Source organism: Triticum aestivum, chromosome 2D (genome assembly GCF_018294505.1).
Source record: "Triticum aestivum cultivar Chinese Spring chromosome 2D, IWGSC CS RefSeq v2.1, whole genome shotgun sequence".
Taxonomy (NCBI): Eukaryota; Viridiplantae; Streptophyta; class Magnoliopsida; order Poales; family Poaceae; genus Triticum; species Triticum aestivum.
Genome location: NC_057799.1, coordinates 190,510,401 through 190,529,824, shown reverse-complemented (window position 1 = coordinate 190,529,824; position 19,424 = coordinate 190,510,401). Strand labels below are relative to the sequence as shown.

The following is a 19,424-nucleotide window of genomic DNA, read 5'->3' as shown; positions in this document are numbered from 1 at the left end:
AGCCTGCTCGCGCCGCCGCCCCAGCCTACTGGCGCCGCCGCCCTCCGCCGTCAGCTTGCCGCCCCCGCGCCGTCCGGCGAGCTCCCCGCCGGAGCATCGCCGCCTCTGCCCTCGAGCCGGCGCCCGATCCAGATCGACGAAGCGTTGACTTTGTTCCCCCCCTCGAGGTCGAAATATCTCCAAGTCCCTGAACTTTTCTAATATGTTGCCATGTTCTCTGCATCGTAACTTCATGCATATGGCTCCGTTTCGCGCGTGTAATATGTCAAATTGGTCGTCTCGTGATGCTCTTCATTTTGTTCAATTGCACCATGTTCATTAGAGGTCATCTTGATGCCCAAATCTCTGTTGGAAGAGGGCTAGTTGCTGTTATTCTCTGGTTCTTATCAGAACTTGGAGATTTGTCATTTTTGTATCTTTTAATCTGTGCATCTTTTGGGCATGAGCTCTACATGTGTTTTGAATTATGCCATGCCATCTTTCCAAGGGTGTATGCCATGTATTTTTGTGATCTCTATGGTGACTAGCACAAGCATGCAAAGTAGGTCCCGTAATGTTTCTGATTTCAGGGACTTGGTAATTTCTCCAAGTCCTTGTCTGCTGTAATTTTGTTGCCATGTAAACTTGATGCTACAGAGAGATCCATGCATATTTGGAGATGTTCAGTAAGGATGTTTTTTAGCTATTGTTGTAATTGATCCATTACTGTCCTTGTTTGCAATTATGGAGTGCCATAGCATGAGTCAATCTTGCTCTACTTTTGCTATAAAATATTTCTGGCAGATTCTTAACATGATATGCAATTTTGCCAAGCTTATTGTAGTTGATCCATACATGCTATGTACTTGTTCTTACCATGGATAGCTGCTTAAACATTCCATCTTGCTGTAGGTATACTTGTCTTGTCATGCATTGCCTTGTAGTGAGTGCATCAAACTCACCAGCATGCCTACATATTATTATTTCTGTCATGCTCTGTTTTCTGCTAGTGTCTGAAACCTGATAACGAAACTTGCTATGTTTACATGCTTGCCATCATATCTTCTGGTCCTTTTTGGCTTATGGTCAGTAAGGGACTTTTGTTATATGCTTTGAGTAGATTCATGCCATGCCTTGTTTTGCCATGTTAAGTTCCTGTAGCATGTTGATTTCGTGCTCTGGACATTGCTACCTAATGTTATTTCTGCCATGTCCAGTAATTCTGCCAAGTCTGTGAATCTGTTATTATTTTGCAATCTTGCCATGTCCTTTTGAGCATGTTCTAGTGATTTCTGGAGATAGCTCAGTGTTCATGTTTTGTTGTGATCTATCTGTACATCATGTCCATGCCTTTTGTTTTCATGTTGAGTTGCTGTAGCATATTGTTTTGATGCTTGCTTTATACCTAGTTGTTGTTTTGGACAGATTGTTGCTATGTCTTGTTTGGAGTGTATGTGTTGCACCGTTGCTCCGTTTTGAGCATGCTCTATATGAAACTTGCTTAGAATTGTATGTAGTTCCATATTATCATGTTTCTTCCTTGTTTTGAGGTGTTTGCTTGATGTTTGTATGCATTTTGCATCAATGCCATGCTTATCTTGTTTTGCTCATATCTTCTAGACCGTAGCTCCGAATCTAATGAACTTTATATGTAACTTGACTAGAATTTCGTATAGATCATCATGGTGCTCCTTAACTTGCTGTTAAACAACTTCAACTTAATGCTTGTTCAGTTCTGGACTAATTTCGAAACTTTGCATATGAGGACTTACCGGAATTGTTATAGGTTGTTTCCGGCCTCATTTAAACTTGCCTTGATGTGTTGTTCTTGTATGCATCATCTCTTGTCATGAGTAGCTTCGTTTGGCCTTGTCATGCATCATTCTTGGTTGAGCATCATGCCTTGTTCTTGTGTGGTGTGTTTACCTTGTTGTGTGCCTCTTCTCGATAGTTCCCGTGTCGTTGCGATCGTGAGGATTCGTTCGTCTTCGTGGCTTCATCTTCTTCATGGATTTGTTCTTCTTCCTAGCGGGATTTCAGGCAAGATGACCGTCACCTTAGATCTCATTACTATCATTGCTATGCTAGTTGCTTCGTTCTATCGCTTTGCTGCGCTACCTATTCACTTGCTACTCAAGCCTCCCAAATTGCCATGAACCTCTAACCTTTGTCACCCTTCCTAGCAATCCGTTGTTTGGATATGTTACCGCTTTGCTCAGCCCCTCTTATAGCGTTGCTAGCTGCAGGTGAAGATGAAGATTGCTCCATGTTGGATTATGTTTATGTTGGGATATCACAATATCTCTTATATTATTAATGCATCTATATACTTGGTAAAGGGTGGAAGGCTCGGCCTTATGCCTGGTGTTTTGTTCCACTCTTTCCGCCCTAGTTTCCGACATACCGGTGTTATGTTCCTGGATTTTGCGTTCCTTACAGGGTCGGGTGATTTATGGGACCCCCTTGACAGTTCGCCTTGAATAAAACTCTTCCAGCAAGGCCCAACCTTGGTTTTACCATTTGTCTAGCCTATTTCTTTTCCCTAGGGAGTTGCTCTCTCGAGGGTCATCTTATTTTACCCCCGCGGGCCAATGCTTGTCTAAGTGTTGGTCCGAACTAGAGCCACTTGCAGCGCCACCTCGGGGAAACTTGAGGTCTGGTTTTAGTTGTACGTAGTGCTCATCCGGTGTTGCCCTGAGACCGAGATATGTGCAGCTCCATCAGGATGTCGGCGCATCGAGCGACTTTGCTGGTTTTGTTTTACCATTGTCGAAATGTCTTGTAACCGGGATTCCGAGACTGATCGGGTCTTCCCGGGAGAAGGAATATCCTTCGTTGACCGTGAGAGCTTATCATGGGCTAAGTTGGGACACCCCTGCAGGGTATTATCTTTCGAAAGCCGTGCCCGCGGTTATGTGGCAGATGGGAATTTGTTAATGTCCGGTTGTAGATAACTTGACACTTGACCTTTATTAAAACGCATCAACCGCGTGTGTAGCCGTGATGGTCTCTTCTCGGCGGAGTTCGGGAAGTGAACACGGTTTCTGGGTTATGTTTGACGTAAGTAGGAGTTCAGGATCACTTCTTGGTCATTGCTAGTTCACGACCGTTCCTTTGCTTCTCTTCTCGCTCTTGATTGCGTAAGTTAGCCACCATACATGCTTAGTCGCTGCTGCAACCTCACCACCTTTACCCCTTCCTTTCCCATTAAGCTTTGCTAGTCTTGATACCCATGGTAATGGGATTGCTGAGTCCTCGTGGCTCACAGATTACTACACCACCAGTTGCAGGTACAGGTTTTTGCGATGATCATGACGCGAGAGTGATGTTTACTTGTTTTGGAGTTCTTCTTCTACTTCTTCTTCGATCAGGGGATAGGTTCCAGGTCGGCAGCCTGGGCTAGCAGGGTGGATGTCGTTTGAGTTTCTGTTCATGTTTCATCCGTAGTCGGATGTTGTTCTTATGTATGTGGTATTGATGTATTCTTGCGGCATTTGTATGCCTTGTATGTATCCCCAAATATTATGTAATGTTGATGTAATGATATCCACCTTGCAAAAGCATCTTCAAGATGCGCTTCTATCCTTGGTGGGACCTTCGTGTTCCTTTAGGATAGGGTCGCATCTTGGGCGTGACATGCAATAACTTTGCTCATAATTGAACTCGAAAGACAATTTGTTCATATGCACCCTTGCATACATAGGATTTTTCTAGAGTTCTCTAATATTTAGCATTCTTCCGTTAAGCGTGCCGCCACTATATTTTTAGCCCATGAGTTTAGATTCATCATGAAAGAGGCTAGTGAAATATTGCTCATTACAAAATAAATGGTGGTTGTCCCCCTATAGAGGAGATCTTTTTAATCAAGAAGAAATAATGAGATTGCAATCTCCTGATTATGTTGCCTATAATGAAAATTTGAGGAAAAGGGTCCCTACCGAGGTCTTGGTTGATAAGATTTCTAAACTTAATGATAATTTTGATATACAAACAACGGATTAGGGTTCATATTAAGAGATAAGCTTATGAAATTCCACCCAAGGAAAGCTTATAATGATGAGTTGATTATAAACTATAGGGGGCCGAAGGAGGAACTTATTCCTCCCGCACTCGATCTTAGGGATCCTTATCATATTAAATTTAGCCCTTTTCATTATTTTTTCTTACCACAAAGGAAACTTGCCGCTGAAATAAGGGAGTATGAGATGAGCATGGATGATCTCCCTTACTATTATGACAATACCTCGAACTATGTTTTATGCCTAGCTAGGGGCATTAAACAATAGCCCTTGTTGGGAGGCAACCTAGTTTTATTTTTATGTTTTTGGTTTTTGGTTATGTTTTTCAATAAATACACATTATTACTTCTCTATTATTGTTTTTTGATGTTTTAATTAGTGTTTGAGCCAAGTAAGACCTTTGGGGTGGCTTACGGTGATAGTTGATTTGATCTTGCTGAAAAACAGAAACTTTTGCGCCCAGTAAAATAATTTTCAAAAATCACAGAAGCGTAATTTTGTTCTGAATTTTTTACACGATATTTATATACAAAATGCCCAGGTTATCCTAATTTTTCAGAATTGTTGGATTTACAGAAGTATTCGAAGCTTCCAAATTGCTATAAAATGTTCTATTTTTGACAGATTCGGTTTTCTATGTGTTGTTTGCTTATTTTGATGAATCTATGGGCAGTATCGGGGGTATGAACCATGGAGAAGTTGGAATACAGTAGATATTACACCAATATAAATAAAGAATGAGTTCACAACAGTACAAAAAAGTGGTGATTTATTTTCTTATACTAACGGATCTCATGAGCTTTCTGTTGAGTTTTGTGTTGTGAAGTTTTCAAGTTTTGGGCAAAGATTTTTGATGGACTATGGAATAAGGAGTGGCAAGAGCCTAAGTTTGGGGATGCCCAAGGCACCACAAGGTAATATTCAAGGACATCCAAGCATCTAAGCTTGGGGATGCCCCGGATGGCATCCCCTCTTTCATCTTCGTCTATCGGTAAATTTACTTGAGGCTATATTTTTATTCACCACATAATATGTGTTTTGCTTGGAGCGTCTTGTATGATATGAGTCTTTGCTTTTTAGTTTGCCACAATCATCCTTGCTGTACAAACTTTTTGAGAGGGACACACATGAATCGTGAATTTATTAGAATACTCTATGTGCTTCACTTATATCTTTTGAGCTAGGCAATTTGCTCTAGTTCTTCACTTATATCTTTTTAGAGCACGACGGTGGCTTTATTTTATAGAAATTGTTGAACTCTCATGCTTCACTTATATTATTTTGAAGTTTCTCTAAACAGCGTGGTAATTTGCTTAGGTTATGAATTTAGTCCTAATATGATGGGCATCCAAGAGGGATATAATAAAAACTTTCATATAAAGAGCGTTGAATACTATGAGAAGTTTGATTCCTTATGATTGTTTTGAGATATAAATATGGTGATATTAGAGTCATGCTAGTGAGTAATTGTGGATTGGTAGAAATACTTGTGTTAAAGTTTGTGATTCCCGTAGGATGCACATATGGTGAACCGTTATATGATGAAGTCGGAGCATGATTTATTTATTGATTGTCTTCCTTATGAGTGGCGGTCGGGGACGAGCGATGCTCTTTTCCTACCAATCTACCCCCCTAGGAGCATGCGTGTAGTACTTTTTTTGATAACTAATATATTTTTGCAATAATTATGGGAGTTTTTATGACTAATGTTGAGTCCATGGATTATACGCACTCTCACCCTTCCACCATTGCTAGCCTCTCTAATACCGCACAACTTTCGCCGGTGCATTAAACCCATCATACACCCTTCCTCAAAATAGCCACCATACCTACCTATTATGGCATTTCCATAGTCATTTACTTCCACCGCTCCGTCATATTTTTGTTCTAAGTATCGAGTTGTAATTCTTGAGCTGTAAGTGAATAAAAGTGTAATGATCATCATTATTAGAGCATTGTCCCATGTGAGGAAAGGATGATGGAAGCTATGATTCCCTCACAATTTGGGATGAGTCTCCGGACTTTATAAAAAAAATAAAAGAGGCCAAAGAAACCCACAAAAAAAAGAGGCCAAAGAAGCCCAAACAAAAAAGATGAGAGAAAAGAGAGAAGGGACAATGTTACTATCCTTTTTCCACGCTTGTGCTTCAAAGTAGCACCATGATCTCCATGATAGAGAGTCTCCTATGTTGTCACTTTCATATACTAGTGTGAATTTTTCATTGTAGAACTTGTCTTGTATATTCCAGTGATGGGCATCCTCAAAATTGCCCTAGGTCTTCGTGAGCAAGCGAGTTGGATGCACACCCACTTAGTTTTTTTGAGCTTTCATAAACTTATAGCTCTAAGTGCATCCATTGCATGGCAATCCCTACTCACTCAAATTGATATCTATTGATGGGCATCTCCATAGCCCGTTAATATGCCTAGTTGATGTGAGACTATCTCCTTCTTATTGTCTTCTCCACAACCACCATATTCCATTCCACCCATAGTGCTATATCCATGACTCACGCTCATGTATTGCGTGAAAGTTGAAAAAGTTTGAGAACATCAAAAGTATGAAACAATTGCTTGGCTTGTCATCGGGGTTGTGCATGATTTAATACTTTGTTTGATGAAGATGGAGCATAGCCAGACTATATGATTTTGTAGGGATAACTTTCTTTGGCCATGTTATTTTGAGAAGACACGATTGTTTTATTAGTATTCTTGAAGTATTATTGTTTTTATGTCAATATTAAACTTTTGTTTTGAATCTTATGGATCTGAATATTCATGCCACAATAAAGAAAATTACATGGATAAATATGTTAGGTAGCATTCCACATCAAAAATTCTGTTTTTATCATTTACCTACTCTAGGATGAGTAGGAATTAAGCTTGGGGATGCATGATACGTCTCCAACCTATCTATAATTTTTGATTGTTCCATGCTATTATATTACTGTTTTGGATGTTTTATATGCATTAATATGCTATTTTATATTATTTTTTGGACTAACTTATTAACCCAGAGCCCAGTGCCACTTTCTGTTTTTTCCTTGTTTTTGAGTTTTACAGAAAAGGAATATCAAATGGAGTCCAAACGGAATAAAACTTTACGATGATTTTTCTTGGACCAGAAGACACGCGTAGGACTTGGAGAGGAAGTCAGAAGAGTCCTGAGAGCTCCACAAGCCCTCAGGGCGCGCACTAGGGGGGGCTGGCTTGTGGGGCCCACGGGAGGCCTCCAACCCTAATCTTTGGCCTATAAATTCAGAAATATTCCCAAACGACCAGAAGCGTCCACCAAAATAGTTTTCTGTCTCCGTAACCTTCTGTTCTCGGGAGATCCCATCTTGGGGCCTTTTTTGGCATCCTGCCCGAGGGGGATTCGAGCACGGAGGGCTTCTACATCAACTCTATTGCCCTTCCGATGAAGCGTGAGTAGTTTACCACAGACCTACGAGTCCATAGCTAGTAGCTAGATGGCTTGTTCTCTCTCTTTGATCCTCAATACCATGTTGTCCTCGATGTTCTCGGAGATCTATCCGATGCAATCTTCTTTTGCGGTGTGTTTGTCGAGATCCGATGCATTGTGGATTGATGATCAGCTTATCTATGAATATTATTTGAATCTTCTCTAAATTCTTATATGCATGATTTGATATCTTTGTATTTCTCTTCGAATTGTCGGTTTGGTTTGGCCAACTAGATTGGTTTTTCTTGCAATGGGAGAGGTGCTTAGTTTTGGGTTCAGTCTTGCGGTGTCCTCACCTAGTGACAAAGTAGGGGTAGCGAGGCACGTATTTGTATTGTTGCCATCAAGGGTAAAAAGATGGGGTTCTAATCATATTGCTTGAGTTTGTCCCTCTACATCATGTCATCTTGCTTAAGGCGTTACTCCGTTCTTATGAACTTAATACTCTAGATGCATGCTGGATAGCGGTCGATTTGTGGAGTAATAATAGTAGATGCAGGCAGGAGTCGGTCTACTTGACACAGATGTGATGCCTATATTCATAATCATTGTCTTGGATATTGTCATAACTTTGCGCTTCTATATCAATTGCTCGGTAGTAATTTGTTCACCCACCGTATTATTTTCCTTCAAGAGAGAAGCCTCTAGTGAAACATATGGCCCCCGAGTCTATTTTCCATCATATATTTTTAGATCTATAAACCAAAAAATCCAAAAAATACCTTGTTGCAGTTTATTTACTTTTTTACATTTTAGTAATCTTTTATATCTATCTCTATCAGATCTCACCTTTGCAAGTGTCCGTGAAGGGATTGACAACCCCTTTATCGCGTTGGGTGCAAGTGTTTGATTATTTGTGCAGGCGTATAGATTGGAGACTTGCTTGTATCTCCTACTGGATTGATACCTTGGTTCTTAACTGAGGGAGATACTTATCTCTACTTTGCTGCATCCCCCTTTCCTCTTCAAGGGAAAAACCAATGCAAGATCAAGAAGTAGCAATAGGTAGGTATGGTGGCTGTTTTGGGGAAGATATAAGGAGGTTTATGTGTGATGGAGCATATCATATCACGGGGTTTGGTTGCACCGGCGAAGTTTGCACCAGATCTCGAGGTGAGAAAGGGCAATGCACGACATTGGAGAGGCTAGCAAATGGTGAAAAGGTGAGATTGCATATTATCCATGGACTCACATTTGTCATAAAGAACTCGCATACTTATTACAAAAGTTTATTATGCCTCGAAGCAAAGTACTAATACACATGCCCCTAGGGGGTAGGTTGGTAGGAGTTAACCATCGCGCGCCCTCGACCTTCACGCAAAGCAAGACACTCAATAAAAAATCATGCTCCAACTTCTTAGCATAACGAGAGACTACACGTGCATGCTTCGGGAATCACAAACCTTAACACCAATATTCTTACTAAACCACAATCATTCACTAGTACCTCCCACATATCACCATCTTTATATCACAAAACTATTGCAAGGAATCAAACTTATCATATTTAGTGATCTACATGAAAGTTTTTATTATATCCCTCTTGAATACCTATCATATTAGGACCAATTTCATAACTTGTGCATATTGCGATTACTATTATCAAACTCTCAAAATGATATAAGTGAAGCATGAGAGTGCAACTATTTCTTTAAAATATAACCACTGCCATGCTCTAAAATATACAAGTGAAGTACTAGAGCAACTGCCTAGCTCAAAAGATATAAGTAAAGCATAAAGAGTATTCTAACAAATCATGAATAAGGTGTGTCCCTCTCAAAAAGGTGTGTCCAGCAAAGATGATTCTGGCAAACTAAAAAGCAAACAAATAAAGTACTCATATAATACACAACACTCCTAGCAAAAACTCATATCATGTGATGAATAAAAATATAGCTTCAAGTAATTTACCGATGGTTGGTAGAAGAAAGAGGGGATGCCATCTTGAGCATCCCTAGGCTTAGAGTCTTGGGTGTCCTTGGATATTACCTTGTGGTGACTTGGGCATCCCCAAGCTTAGGGCCTTGCCACTCCTTATTCCTTCATCCATCGCGATCTCACTCAAAACTTGAAAACTTCAGCACAGAAAACTCATGAGATACGTTAGTATAATAACTTTAGGTACTGTTGTAAACCCATTCATATTTTATTATTGCATAATACCTACTTTATTCTACCTTCACCATGACTTATACCCCCGATACCATCCATAGATTCATTAAAACAAGCAAATAATGCAACAAAAATAGAATGTGTCAAAAGCAGAATAGACTGTAATGATCTGGACAATGACCATACTTTTGTAACTCCAAAACTTCTGAAAAATTAGGAAAACATGGGAAATATGTATATAAATCATTTGTAAAAATATCAGAATTTTATCGCATTTTAATGAATTTTGAAATTTTAGTTACTGGGATCAAAAGTTTCTGTTTTCTCATAGAATCAAATCAACTATCAACCAGATCATCCCAAAGGCTTTACTTGGCTCAAACACTAATTTAAACACAAAAACACAACCACTACAGTAGCATAATTGTTTGAACACTCAAAAATAGAAAAGAAACAAGAAGAATAAAGATAACCGTTAGGTTGCCTCCCAGCAAGCGCCATTGTTTTACACCCCTAGCTAGGCGTAATGCATAGTTTCACGTGTCGTCATCCTTACTTTTTTTTGCATCATTTGGTACATGTTCGTTGGGAGGCTTTTCAAAAACAATGGGAAACACATCATTAACCCCAATTTTAGCATTGTCAAAGCAACCTTCCTCAAACCCTTGTTGGTTCCCCTTTACTATCCAAGAATATTGTTGATTAATACCATTGAAAACTTGTTGGATAGTATGTATGGGAGAAACTTCCTGTTTGGTATTTTCATCAGAAGTATGATTATCACGAACAAATGCCTCCTCAAATAATCTTCATCATATAAAATTCTACTATAACAGGGCATTCATGGCTCATATTATAAAATCAAAGATCTCTCTAGCCTCACATACTATATAATCAAATTCATTCATGAGGATAAGAGTAGATATCTTCATAGCCCTAGGGTTATTTATAACATGTAATTCATAGAAAAATCTCTGCAAAGTAGGGTGAGTACACATAAATCTTCTCTCAAGTTTAAGAACAAGTGCTGAAATAGCTTCAGTGTAACTCTTAGTTCTTTTTAGAATAGGAATGTCATCACAAACCAATACCTGCAATTAAAAAATTCCTGAATAACGCTTTTTCCTATGATGGTCCCACTTCCCGCAACAAATAATTTAGAATCCTAGTTTGTGGGAATTTTAACTTTAGGAACTTTACCATCCTCACTTTTTTCGATAACAAACTCAGACATGATAGCAACTTCAAGCAAGCAAACAGCGAAAAGGCAAATGAAAAATATTTTTGTGTTTATGTGAAAACGCTTTAGAAGTGGGGGAGATGAAAAAGAGAGGCAAATGGAAAATGAAAGTAAATGCAAGGAGATGAAAGTTTGTGCGATGGTACTTGATAGGTTTTGGTGATGTCTCCTCGGCAACGGCGCCAGAGATTCTTCCTGCTACTTGTGAGCTGCGTTGGGGTTTCCTCGAAGAGGAGAGGATGATGCAGTACAGTAGAGATAAATATTTCCCTCAGTTAAGAACCAAGGTTATAAATCCAGTAAGAGAACCACGCAAGACCTCATGAACAACACCTACACACAAAAGAACAAATACTTGCACCCAACGCGATCAAGGGGGTTGTCAATCCCCTCGGCGGTTAATTGCAAGGATCAAGTCTTATAATAGTAGATAGATAAAATACACAAAATAAAAGAACGGTAAATAAAATGCAGCAAGGTATTGTTGGAATTTATATATGATAAAGATAGGCCCGGGGCCATATTTTCACTAGAGGCTTTTCTCTCGAACAAAAAGCATAAGGTGGGTAAACAAATTATTGTTGGGCAATCGATAGAAAAGCGCATAGTTATGATGATATCCAAGGCAATGATAATGTATATACGCATCACGTCCGACACAAGTAGACCGACTCCTGCCTGCATCTACTACTATTACTCCACACATCGACCGCTATCCAGCATGCATATAGAGTATTAAGTTCATAAAGAACGGAGTAACGCAGCAAGATGACATGATGTAGACAAAGTAAAATCAATCAATATTAATAAACTCTATCATTTTCCACTTAATGACAACAATGCAAATACATGTCTTGTCCCTTTCTGCCACTGGTATATAGAGCACCGCAAGATTGAACCCATTACAAAGCACCTCTCCCATTGCAAGATAAATCAATCTAGTTTACCAAACCAAACATACAGATCAGAGAGAAATAAAAAGCTATAATAATCATGCATATAAGAATTCAGAGAAGACTCAAATAATATTCATGGATAATCTGATCATAAACCCACAAATTCATCGGATCCCAACAAACACACCGCAAAAGAAGGTTACATCGAATAGATCTCCAAGAACATCGAGGAGAACATTGTATTGAGGATCAAAGAGAGAAGAAGCCATCTAGCTACTAGCTATGGACCCGTAGGTCTGTGGTAAACTACTCACACATCATCATAAGGGCAGAAAGGTTGATGTAGAGGCCCTCCATGATCAAATCCCCCTTCGACAGAGTACCGAAAAAGGTCTCCGGATGGGATCTCTGAAGAACAGAAACTTGCGGCGGCGGAATAAGTATTTTGGGTGGCTCTCTGTTTGTTTCCCTATTTTAGAGAATTTATAGAGGTGGAATTAGGCCAAATGGAGCCACGTGTGGCCCACAAGGTACTTGGGTGCTCCCAAGTGCCTTGTCGCTTCCTCGTTGCACGGCTGGTCTCCTCCCGAAGCTTCCAGGGTCTCTTTTGTCCAGAAAAAATTGTCAAAAAGCTTTGTGGCATTTGGAATTCGTTTGGTACTGATTTCCTGGAAAACCAAAAACAGGCAAACAAACAGCAACTGGCACTTGGCACTTTGTTAATAGGTTAGTCCCAAAAATGATATATAATTGCATATAAAACATCCAAGATTGATACTATAATAGCATGAAACAAAAAAATATTATAAATATGTTGTAGACGTATCATTGCGCCAACAGTTTTCAGCCCAAAAGGCATTGTGTTAAAGGAAAATGGCCTATAGGGCATGATGAATGCAGCCGCAGTCTGGTCGGATTCCTTCATCATTATCTGATGGTACCCTGAGTAGGTGTCTAGGAAGCACAGTGAATCATGCCCTGCCGTGGCATCCACGATTTGGTCAATGCATGGTAGGGGAAATGGTCCTTGGGGAAAGCCTTATTAAGGTCTTTAAAGTCGATGCAAAGATGCCAGGACTTATCTTTCTTGGGTACCATGACTAGGTTAGCGAGCCAGTCGTGGTGTTTTATGTGTCTGATGAATTAGGCTTCAAGAAGTTTAGCCAATTCTTCGCCCATTGCTTGATGCTTGGGTTCCGAGAATCGCCGAAGTGCTTGCTTGACCGGTTTATAGCCATTCAAGATGTTCAGGTTGTGTTCGGAGAGTCTTCAGGGGATCCCCGATATATCCGAGGGGTGCCAGATGAATATATCCCAGTTTTCTCTAAGGAAGTTGCGTAGAGCCTTGTCAATTGCTAGCTTTAGCTGTGCCTGATTGACGCTATTTTATTTTGGTCAATGGGAGGTACTTGAAATTTGACTACGTCGTCGGCCGTCTTGAATGAGGTTGACTTCGGTCGTTTGTCGAGGATGATATCATCTCGGTCGACCGTAGCTCTTAATGATGTCAACTCCTCGGCCGCGAGGGCCTCAGATAGTGACTCGAGGGCGAGCGACGCTGTTTTATTTTCAACTTTAAGTGCTCTATGGGGGTTGCTTGAGATGGTAATTATCACGTTTGGGCCCGGCATTTTGAGATTCATGTAGCCGTAATGTGGAACTGCTTGAAACTTTGAGAAGGTGTCGCGGCCCATAAGGGCGTGATAGCCACTTTGGATGGGGACGATTTGGAATGTTACTTCCTCGGATCGATAGTGCTCGGGTTTTCTGAAGACTACGTCCAAGGTGGTTTTTCCACCGCACCATGCCTCTCGTCCCAGTATTATTCCTTTAAAGGTAGTTTGGCTCTATTCGATGTGCGATTTATCGATTTGCATCTTGTCCAGAGTATCTTCATATATGAGGTTTAGATTGCTGCCTCCATCCATTAGCACCTTTCGAAGACGACAACCACTAACGATTGGGTCGAGAACCAGGGCGGCTGGGCATCTGCCCAGGGTGCTCCTCGGCTGATCTCTATGGTCAAAGGTAATTGGTGTGTCTATCCACACACCCCGGGCTGCTACGTGCTGAATGGAGCTAATTTCTCGGAGAGCCTGCTTCCTCTAGTTTTTTGACATGAAGGTTTCATAGATCGTCAGGACCTCGTCCTCATCCGAGGACTCTTTCGCATACCTGTTCCTGGCAACGAGGAGGGCTTCGCCTCCCTTAGCTACTTGCTTTACCACCCAACAGTCACGAAGACTGTGGGTTGGGCTGGTATTTAGCAGAACAAAGTGTATGAGGCATGGCTTATCCAGTAGACAGCCAAGGGCAGTCTTGGATCCTGCAGCCGACTTCCCCTTCTTTCGAGGTCGATCGACTGATGATGGTCGTGCATGGTGTTTGCGTTGGAGTGTGAGCCTGTCATGCTTTATGTTTTTATCATAGATTGAGTCTCTTTGCTTTTCCAGGGATAGCCAGGCGTCTCTAATGGTGCAAAATTTTGATACGAGATCAGATAGCCTAGAGAACGTTTGGACGTAGCGGCGGGTGAGGGTGTTTGAGACGCCTTTATCTTTGCGTCCATGCTGAAAAGCTATTATTATGTCTAAATCATGGTAGTGCGGTATATTGTTCTTGACGAATAAGAACCTGGGCCAAAATTGCCTGCTTAATTCGTCAGGTAGCTGTTACACGTAGGTTAAATCCCAGACATCAGAGGGACTCGAATTGTCCGGGCAGTATTCGATGTGGGGGGTGGGTGGGAGAGAAAATTAAATCCCCTTCGACAGCGGTCTCAAGGCTCCGATGTCTTTATCATGTGAAGGATTTATAGATGTTGGATTGGTCGAGCTGATTTTAAGATTAGATTCCTCGGCTATTTCCGGCTGGATGCTGTCAGGGATGCTCTCCAAGTAGTACCTCAGCCCTTCGCCCTTTACAGGGGTTTCAGCAGGGGCAGATGGAGAGGTGAAAAATTTGTGGGCCGCTTCTTGCTCGTCGCAGCCTTGCTCGTAAGAGAGATGGTGTGATCTACTGACAGAGGGTTTGAGCATGGAAACAGCGCCCTGAATATTGGGATTGTGACCAACGATCCCATCGATCCTTCTTTGATCACACAGCGGAACTCTCAATGAAAGCACCAATGTCGGTGGTAAAACTGGCAGACCTTGGGGTAGGGGGTCCCGAGCTGTGGATCCTAGATCAATGGGTAACAAGGGACGAAGGAGATAATATTTACCCAGGTTCGGGCCCTCTCGAAGAGGTAATACCCTACGTCCTACTTTGATAGTATTGATGGTTGTGTATATAGTACAAGCTTGATATACCTCGAGATCGTAAGTTGTGTTCTAACCCTAAGGCTAGGTGGATGTGATTATGATCGGATCCCCTCTACAGGCTAAACCCCTTGGCTTATATACACGCCAGGGGGGCACCTAGGGTTACATAGTCGGTTGCAGATCTAAGGATGCACATGGCGGCGGTCGAAGATGTCCTTGGAGTATGCGCCAAGTCTTCAACAGAAACTGTCTTGATCACGTCAAGGTGTGAGGCTTCTGGACCTTCCTTATGAGAATGAGGGCCCATAAGCCCGACGTGAGGATTGTGGGCCAACTGGGTTGGTACCCCCTAGTCCATGACACAGTCACCGCCGCTAACTGTGAAGCTACCATCGGGCAGGCGATTAGTTTGACACCCATGTCGAATCTTTGATGCCATCATCGTGGTGGTGGGAGGTAGTGGCCTATGTGAAGTAGCAGGCTATGAGCACGTTTTTGAAATTGCAAAAGTGGACTTGCAAAACAAGTAAAAGATAAGTGGTAGATTTATTACCCAAATGGGGGAAATGATTCTTTCACCGGGTTCCAGAGGCCGGCGTCCATTGTCGTAGTCACGATCGGGGTCGATGGAGGCCTTGGCGGTTACATGAAAGGCAATGCAGCTCGGTAGCAGTGAGCCAGAGGTGGTGTGTTGGATAAGCAAGGAATGACGTGACTGGAAGTGGCGGAAGGGAAGAGGTTCTACTCGCAAAAAATATCTTCATGCCACTATCGACCGCTCTGGCAGAATATTAGGAATGTGCCACTATCGAGCATTGTAGGTGGGCCCACATCGGATAAAGGGTCAACCAAGTATCCTTATCAGAAATTGGTGGGCCCACATCCAAGAGAAGGAGTGGCAAAATGGAATTTATGGCGTCAGTGGTGGGTCACCACGTTGTTCGGAACGGTCAACCGGGTCTCCTCGTCGTTGCGGTGGTCGGAGGCGGCATGCAGAGACATGTAACTAATTTCTTCGCACGCGCTAGTGGCACAGATTGAATTCGTAAAGTACAGGTGGCAATCATCATCGAATATCCGAGTTTGTTAGTGGGACAAACCGAAAAATCTCTATAACTTTTGTGTGTAGTCAAACTGTGCATAGTTTTGATCAAGCTTGTACTAAAATCCATCGACAACTACAATATTAAGTAGATATTTTATGAGAATATATGTTATTATTTATCAAATGATACTAGTTTGGTGTCATAGTTATGGATAGTTTTTCCTATAAATTTGATCAACTTTGCACTCTTTTTTTTAGGAAAACTTTCGATCTATTCATCAACTGTTAATGTAGTACAAAGAACATCAGAAGTAAAAAATCATATCTAGATTCGTAGACCACGTAGCGACGAGTACAAGCAATGGAGCGAGCCGAAGGCGCGCCGTCGTCATCGCCCTCCCTCATCGGAGTCCGGCAAACCTTATTGTAGCAGGCAGTCGGAAAGTCATCATGCTAAGGCCCCATAGGACCAGCGCACCAGAACAGCAACCGCTGCCGATGAAGAGACACATAGATCGAAAGTATCCAACTTGTAGACACACGAACAAAGACGAACGAAGACCGGATCCACGTGGATCCACCGAAGACAAACGCCGACCGAATCTTATGAGATCTGCCAGAACAAACTTCCACACGCCCTCCGACGACGCCGGAAACACCACCAAACAGGGGCTAGACGGGAAGAATCTTATTTCATCTTCAGAGAGTCGCCACCACCTCTCCTCTCTAAATAGGACACAAACTCTAACAAAACTCAAAAAAGCGCTTAAAAACGAAGCCATGCCGCAAGCAAGAACCGAGATCTACCACGCCTTCATGACCGTAAGATCATAGAAGACGGGGTAAAAAAGGAAGTACAGTAGAAACTGAGCGCCATCTCCGAAAGTCGTTGTTTAGATATAGAGGACATGTTTGCTTATAACAATAAAGTCAAGACGTTTTTAAAATGTTGTTGCCCTCAAGGACAACAAAACTTCCTCCGTCCTGGATCGACACCCTACATCCATCGTCGTACAGTAGAAACTGAGCACCATCTCCGAAAGCCACACCACCACACACCAGATGGCTCTATTGCATTTCCCTCAAAAAAGAAAGAAAAAAAGATGGCTCTATTGCACGCCACATCGCCCATTCAGCTAGCAAAGCGACTGTTTCGCAGGCTGGCGGCCATACATGTAGTACGTCGAATGTACAGCCCAACGTTTGTTTACCTTTTCTTTTTCTTTCCTTTTTTTTGGAAACTTTTCTTTTTCTTTCCTGTAGTACGTCGAATCAATATCCAGTACCTTTTTCAGCTACGTATATATAGACCATCATAACGATCTGTTTCTTCTGACCATAACTTGAACTTGAAGAATAGATTGGGACCATCAGTATGAAAGTTGCACAATTTGAACTAATACAGAGCTGTAAGTCTATGGATTACGGATAAACTTTAGTGAGGATGCAGATTAATCGTTGGAGGTAATCCTGGTGAATGGGATTCAGGAAAATCTCACTCATAGAGTGATATGATGGGTAATTAGCAGTGCCATCGATGTCTCGAGCCCTGTCGGCTCGTGTCACCTTAACATTCGCTTCTTTCTTTGGTGTTAAGCAGAGCCTAGCAGAGCTTTCCGCCTTTCTCGTGGGAGCACTGAGAGGAATCGGTAAAGAAAACCAACGCAGAGATATTAAACAATAAAGAAGATCAAAAGCCGAGACCTAAAGCATCTTCGCTGCACACTCGTCTAGTAGCGACACCCTAGCCTGCCCGAGTCGTGCCCACGTCGCCGCTCCTCCATTTTCACCACGGCAGTCGACAGGAGGGGAGAGCCGAGGTTGCAGAAGCCATGGCGAGAGTTGAAGCGGTGGTCGTCTGCCTCCTCATCGTCGCCATGGACGTCGTCGCCGGCGTCCTTGGAATCCACGCGGAGAAAGCTCAGAGCCAGGTAGACCGTGTCGGCAAAAAGCAGGGATTTCGTTGTTGTCTGGTGATGTTTCATGGCAAATTGTGATTACTCTCGTCTTGCAGGGGAGGCACCTGAAGATACTGTTCATCGAGTGCAGGCAGCCTGTCCCACAGGCTTACAAGCTCGGCATCGCGGCGGCCGCGGTGCTGGCTGCGTCGCACGCCATCGCCAACATCGTCGGCGGCTGCTCCTGCACGTGGCCCTGCTGCTCCGGCGGCCGGCGCTCGTCGCCCAACCGGCAGATGGCGTCCTTCGCCCTGGTCCTCACATGGTACGCTCCTGTCCTACGCACGCCGAGCATGAGCCGCAACATCACCACCAAAAATACTGTCAACTCCTGCATGCTTTTCCGGTTCCCGTGGTTCGATTCCAAGAACACGCACAAAATGTCAACATGTTTATGATTGCCAGGATGGTTCTGCTGGTGGGGCTGGCGCTGCTGATCCTCGGTGCGCTGCCGAACTCCAAGAAGGTAATGGCGGAGTGCGGGGTGGTGCGGCACCGCTTCCTCTCCATCGGCGGCATCCTCTGCTTCGTGCACGCCGTCTTCTGCCTCGTCTACTACGTGTCCGCCAACGCCGCCGCGCGGGAGGAAGGCCGTGGGTCTGGGTCCAAGCCCGCCGGCGGGCACACCTGATGGAGCTCTCCGGCCAGTCGCCATGCATCATCCAATCCTTCAGACCGCGTGTTGCTGCCTAGATAGGGTGTGATTCTGTGTGCATGTAATTACGGATGTTGTGGCATCGTGTTGCCGAGCTGCGCAGTGATACTCTTTCCAGTTTTGTCGTGTTCAATAAATGAAATCTTTCGGATTGCCAGGATATTGAAGGATGTGCAGTCGTAAGAGGCCGATACTTCCGGGTGACGACGCGTTCATGTGAGCGATGAACTGATGACACGCTCATGTGAAGTATAGTCTCTTTTTTTTTTCTGATAACCATGTGAAGTATAGTCTGATGTTCACCTTTCTCACTCGGTATCGTTACCCTCGGCCGACAGAGCTCGGTGCCTCGGTGCTCGGTGATGGTGGATTTAGCGGAGGTCCTGTCCCATCAGATTTTTGCCGACCATGTATGTATGGCCTGAAAGGCTTACTTCCGAAATCCTCGACAAAGACTGCATGCTGAGTCCGTGCCACCCATCAGTCCATCACGCCTACCGGTTTTGGTCGACGAGCTCGTGGATTCGCATCCACTGTGCCAGCCATTAGAGTGGCAGCCAAATTTGATGTTTTAACCTTTTCGGCGAATTTTAACCCAATTTGACCCTTTTTTAAGAAAAAAACAAGATCTAACATCTTTTCCTACCGCCCTACCTACCGACGAGGCCCTGGCGGTAGGCCACTCATCCACATCAGCGCAAGTAAACGGCATCTGTCCTCTGCTGTCAAGCCTACCGCCGATGCTCCTGGCGGTAGGTTGTTATACTCTACCGCGAGAGACCCTGGCGGTAGGT

General features: G+C 42.9%; 1 protein-coding gene across 1 annotated transcript; it reads left to right on the top strand.

The window, feature by feature from the left end:
- The first annotated feature begins 17,663 nt into the window (after positions 1-17,663).
- LOC123049156 (uncharacterized) lies at positions 17,664-18,790 on the top strand. Its single transcript, XM_044472141.1, has 3 exons — positions 17,664-17,948; positions 18,032-18,240; positions 18,381-18,790. The coding sequence occupies exons 1-3, from the start codon at positions 17,850-17,852 to the stop codon at positions 18,604-18,606; spliced, it is 534 nt and encodes a 177-aa protein (XP_044328076.1). The 5' UTR covers positions 17,664-17,849; the 3' UTR covers positions 18,607-18,790.
- The last annotated feature ends 634 nt before the right edge of the window (positions 18,791-19,424 follow it).

What these genes read in the sequence shown, in the direction of transcription:
- LOC123049156 (XM_044472141.1), top strand. Translation starts at nt 17,850, where the DNA reads ATGGCGAGAGTTGAAGCGGTGGTCGTCTGCCTCCTCATCGTCGCCATG. An exon ending in CGGAGAAAGCTCAGAGCCAG is followed by an intron (nt 17,949 to 18,031) that starts GTAGACCGTGTC and finishes CTCGTCTTGCAG; the next exon opens with GGGAGGCACCTGAAGATACT. An exon ending in TTCGCCCTGGTCCTCACATG is followed by an intron (nt 18,241 to 18,380) that starts GTACGCTCCTGT and finishes TATGATTGCCAG; the next exon opens with GATGGTTCTGCTGGTGGGGC.